At 34.7% G+C, this 5,693-nt stretch overlaps 1 protein-coding gene across 1 annotated transcript; it reads right to left on the bottom strand.

Annotated features, from left to right (window-relative positions):
- Positions 1-1,772: 1,772 nt before the first annotated feature.
- Positions 1,773-4,587, bottom strand: LOC136234175 (protein SIEVE ELEMENT OCCLUSION B). The gene is made up of 7 exons (XM_066023961.1): positions 4,342-4,587; positions 4,168-4,269; positions 3,651-4,099; positions 3,465-3,568; positions 3,240-3,382; positions 2,672-3,163; positions 1,773-2,593 (listed from the first exon to the last, which is right to left on the bottom strand). The coding sequence occupies exons 1-7, from the start codon at positions 4,546-4,548 to the stop codon at positions 1,955-1,957; spliced, it is 2,136 nt and encodes a 711-aa protein (XP_065880033.1). The 5' UTR covers positions 4,549-4,587; the 3' UTR covers positions 1,773-1,954.
- Positions 4,588-5,693: the final 1,106 nt, after the last annotated feature.

Below are 5,693 nucleotides of genomic sequence, written 5' to 3'. Positions count from 1 at the left end.
GAAATGAAATCAACAAAGCAAATAAGTAACAAGGTTTTATATTATATTTGATGATAAATAATTTATGGGTGTGATTTAATCAATTATTAGTGGAACTCATCAACAAAAACAGGACAGTCAATGTACCCACAACACAACACTTGCGGTTCTGAATTATATGCTCAAAGACTTCAGATCAGCATTTCAACTTCACATTTTCCAAATATAACTAGAATCTTATAAATTGCCTGGAGATAACATTGTCATGGAACCGATTGAACTAAAAAGCTCGAACTGCAATTATATATCTGACAAACATTAATCATGAATGGAACTAGCTTCATCAGTATGGCATTCAAACATATCTTGATGTTGAGTTCTAAACAACAGTAGGTAGGGCCCCTGCTCAGCAACAAAACCAAATTTATTGAACTCATCAAGCTTCAATTTTAATTAATTTCTGATTCTTTTCTAAATTAAAACCATCTCACTAACAACATGGTTCTGTCTCCCAAGTCAAGTGATGGGAACAGATTGTCCCATCCATTCATGAGAATATATAAAACTTTTCATCCATGACACATTTACTTTGAAACTAGGTGTCAGAGTTTACCTTGTCATCCTTCCTTCTATTTGAAATATCCAAGCAAGCAAAGACAAACAGGTAGAGATTTTTCATATTTCTGGCACAAGTCAAACAAAACTTTCTCAAAGGATGAAGAAGATATAACGATCACCCAAGAAAACAAAAATACAATATACAAGGCAACAGGTGCAAACTTTCATCACTAGATAGTATATCAAGTCAAAAAAAAAAAACGAATCAGAAAGTGTGCTTGCTACAAATTGCTTAACTGATGCTTCCATGTTATCCATCCTATTCCCTAACAGAAACTCATTTCCTATCACCAGAGTGACGAAAATAATAATATGAAGCAAGGTCATTTATGCCTTTTGTTAATCATGTTATCAAGGGATAAAACATATGCCCAAACTAAGCAAACTCAAGTTGCTGACAATATCTCAAACTTGATGTGGTCAATATATCTATCACAAGAGGGAAAAAGCAGGAAAAGAGTAGATGGAGAGTGAGCTTCAAAATTCACAAATTATTCTTGAATTAATTTCATATGATATTGAAGTAGGAATTTTTCTTTGTACCAAAACAAATGTTAGCCAGCCACAGTAGCCATTGCCCCTCTTTAAGTAGCACATTGAGAACAAAAAAACAGAGAACCAAAAAATATGCATTTTACAACTGTAAGAAGGAAAACCTGTAGTAACATATTGAAATTCCTGGATGAAATTCAGGATAAATTATGAATAGTAATAGAATAAGTAACATATTGAAATGCTCTAAAACTAGTGTTCTTTTGATCAAAAGCTCATTTTATTCGTGAACAAGTTCAAAGTGGACTTCTTTCATTCCAACTAATAATCAAGTTGCAGACATTCTCACCAAGTTGCTTGCTACTGCTCGCTAGTTAGTGTCTATAATTGTTCATAACACTTATTGTTTATGCTAATCCTACATTAACTTTTATATCTACCACTATAAATATAAATAAAAGGCTTTATATCTAACCTAATAAAACAATTCATTATATCTCTATACTTCTATCTCAATCTATACTATAAATATATCACACAACCAACAATAATGATGTGAAAGACAAGTCGAAAGAATTTACTTTTATATAATAATGACATAGCAATCGTGTGTTCCAGGTGACAATAAAAAAAATACTTTTTGTAATTATCATGTAACAATTTCCTGGTCTGAAACCAATACATCAGTCCACTGTAAAACTTACCAATATATAGAAAATAATATTACATGAAGTCTCCAGTAATTTATTTATAGCATGGCTTGAAATTGCGACCTCTCAATAGGCATAACATCACGTGTGAAAAGAAATTAAACAACACAAACAACAATATTATTATAAGGAAAATGTAGGTAAGCAAATAACAATTAATAGAGTATCTCTGGGATCTCCTCATGGCAGCAGCAGAAAGTGATCAATTTCTCCATGGCACGGTGACACTCGGGGCATTTAAGGCGTTCCGGAATCCTACTGGCGGTGGTAGAAAACTCGAAGCGGCAGCAAGGATGAGCAATACCATGAAGCTTGTCATGATGCTCTTTGAAGGATTGATCAAAACCTTTAACAGGAACATTTTCCTTCCACATATCATATTCTACCAATGTTGGCAAAACAGTAGTGCTATGTCCATTCACAACTACATTAGATCCTCTGCTAAGAACTGCCCATCCACCTTCTTTGTCATAACTCAGCAATTTCTTAATTTCTTGCATCATTGGATCATGTTCATCAATCTTCCCTAGCTGAATCTTAGAGAACAACATGCTTTCTAACCTTGTCCAGAAAAACCATATCATTGTCATGTCTTGCCATACATAACTAAGCTTCTCAACTGTGATTGTGCTTATCGCTCGCTGAACTTTGTCCCTTTTCGTGCTCTTCCCCACATACACCATCTCTAGCGGTATGCGTGCTGCCTGTGCAACTGCTTTTGCTGAAGTTGTGAACTTCTTTATCCATTCAATATCGTCTCCTCCATACAAGAATATGTACTTTCCTTCTTTAATCTAATTAATTAAACACAAACTCATTTTTATCATTCTCTTAAAAGTATCTGATTAATCTCAAATTGGTTTAGTGCTTACCCAATTTAGGATAGTTGGATCAATGCCATCGATGAGAAGCTCAAGCCTCCAAGACTCTTCCTTCCAAAGAGAATCTTCTCTGAAGGTAGTGAAAGGGAAAGCATTGCTTCCCCAAATCCACATCATGTGAAGTGCATTAGGACATACTACTTTTCCCTGAGGATCAAGAACCACAAGAATAGGCTTGTTTCTGAAGTGCCAAACCTCCTTGATGAATCTAATTACTACTTTTTCCACAATGGTTGGATTGTTCACTGTGTACCATGGCATTGTAGCCTGCAGGGCCTCAAACTGCTTATGCATAGCATCGGTATATGGCACCGAACGATCCACAATTGGGATCCAGACCACCTCGTACTGACTCTCCAACCTTGTGGCATGGATTCTAGATTCATTGTAAATCTGTTCAAGAATCGAAAGCTCATCATGTGATATGTCTAGGCCCGAAATCAGCAATAGCACATTCTTCCTCCTCAGCACATCAAGATTAACCTGTTATTTCAATGATAAACATGGAAATGATTATCTACATTTACTAATTATTAATTAATTTGGTGGAAGAACAAACCCTTCTCTTGGTAGAGCCATCAACTAGTGGTTGAACATCATCCTTGGAATAAATTAAGGCCTTGAGGATCTTCATGTTGTCAATGTGGATAGTGTCAAAAAGATTCAAAAGCATTTGATAGGTTTCGACATTTCTCTTCTCATCTGCATATATATTATAAATTAAGCATCCCAACGAACCTTGACTAGTATAGAATTTTCATAAAAACACCCAAGTAGTAGCAACCTATGTGCTGGTGGCATTTGGAGAGTTGCTGCCTGAGATGCTCGTATATGTTCTGAAGTTTGTGAGCCAAGGTGGATAGCTCCCATGCCTCAGTAGTGGCAAATCTGAAACAAATAGTTTATTATTATTATTATAGTTTAGCAATTAGAAAAAAAGCATATTAAATGGAAGAATATGTATATGTACTCATGTCCCATGGTGGTGAGAGTGGTAATCTGAGTAGCGCAAGCCACAATACTCCTTATGGTCCAGTAAACAGCAATTGGAATATGGGAAATGGCTGCAGCAAATGCTGGAACTTCAGAGGAAATGTAGACAGATGGTAATTCCCTGAAATCAACTATGCAATTAGTCACATCAATCATCACCTTAATAAGATTGTTAAGTGCATCAAATCTTGGCTTCAATGGGATAGTGTGTTCTAGGAGGGAAGGTAATTGCTTAAGGATTGCCATTGATTTGGCAAGTGGGTTTGTGGAGTAAATTTGAGCAAGCAGCCAAAACTCTCCATAATTCAAAGCAAAAGCTGCCATTGTCAGCACCAACTTAGCATCCCAGGAATAGCTAGAAAGCATATTGAATAATGACAGAGTTGTTGTATGTGCATCTGCTCCACTCATAGCCTTGTAGGATATCTGAAACATATTTGAAATTATTATTACAAGTTATGGATGGATTAGTTTAAGTAGTTAGGAAGAATTACCTCGCATGCAATTCTGTCAATAACATATGATAGTGCTTCAAGCATTGCAATAAAATTGGCTTCACGATTCTTGTTCTCTCCTTCTGCTTTAGTTTGGCCAGGCTGCCGCAAGTGCAAGTTATTTAAACTCAAGTCATTAAAAATACAAGTATATATTTGGGTAACAAAATGTACCTTGATTATTGTGTCAAAAGAAGTGGCACGAGAAAGAATATCTTCGACTATACTGAGAAGAGGTCGAACATCAAATTCTCGGCCATCAGGAGCATGAGTTGTAAGAATTTGCTTCATCATTGAATTTTCATCGGATAATGCTAACATGTTACGGTCACTCTTTATGAGTTGGTGGGAAGCTGGAGTTGAGAATGACCTGAAATCCATGGCTCTATTATATATGAAGAAAGGAATACTTGGGTTGGGTTTTGGTGTGGGGAAGAAATGAGAAATGTTAGCCTTAATTTATACTAGTCAGAAAGGGAATCAACTAATTCCTTGCTTTTGTTCAAATCAATTTTTTTTTTTTTTTTTTTTGATGGATTTTGTTCAAATCAATTGCATTGTCCTTTTAGACAACAAATTGAAACGTTAGAGACAATGTTGTCCTTGTTAGAATTTAGCATCCAGATCTACCTCATCACTCACGCCACTTTAGAACCTCTTTTAACTACTTGCCTCAAAAATCTTTACCATACTCCACCTTTCAATTCCACACTTCATTATTCATTTTAAGCCATAACTTGCATAAATACCCAAAAACGCTAGTATTTCTATATTTAACATTATAAATGCTACTATTATTTGCCTAATTTGTATGGGTTGGACAAATTATACCGCTACTGTTTAAAATTTGGATCAATTCTCTATTATTATTATTATTATTATTATTATTATTATTATTATTATTATTATTATTATTACATCCTAATTTGAAAACCATGATCCATTAATATGTAAGATAAATGTATACAGCTATGGGTAAATTATACCCATGGCCACTGACTATATCCATTTTCATATTGTGGCGACTGAACTTCAATTCTTCCCGGTATGACCATTGAACTTTATACCGATGACCACTGTCACCGTTGACCACCATTTTTCCACCTTTGACCCCCTTTTAACCGGATGTCTCTCTCCTTCCCCTTTCTCAATTATTTTATACCCATTTTACCCTTATATATATATATATATTTGGTTCTCTCTCTTCTGTTTCCAACGCCTCTCACTTTGCTCCAAATTAGAATTAGATAAATCAGATTTAAAAGTACAATTTTCTCAACAAGTTATTTCGAGATAAAATAAAATGTTACGGATAGTTTAAATATTAAGTAAAATTTACAAAAATATGAAAAAACTGGTAAACAAAAATGAGTATGTACACAAAAACTAGTAATGGTGTGACTTTTGTAGTTAAAACGATTTAATTACTTATACTAATACCACAATCAATGATTCTTTGTATACAGTATCAATGACATTGAGAAAGTTGATGATTGGGCAGGGCAGCCTTGGTTTGCAATTCCTTA

Source organism: Euphorbia lathyris, chromosome 6 (assembly GCF_963576675.1).
Source record: "Euphorbia lathyris chromosome 6, ddEupLath1.1, whole genome shotgun sequence".
NCBI lineage: Eukaryota > Viridiplantae > Streptophyta > Magnoliopsida > Malpighiales > Euphorbiaceae > Euphorbia > Euphorbia lathyris.
Note: the sequence above shows the minus strand (reverse complement) of the source record. Positions and strands in the feature narration are given on the sequence as shown.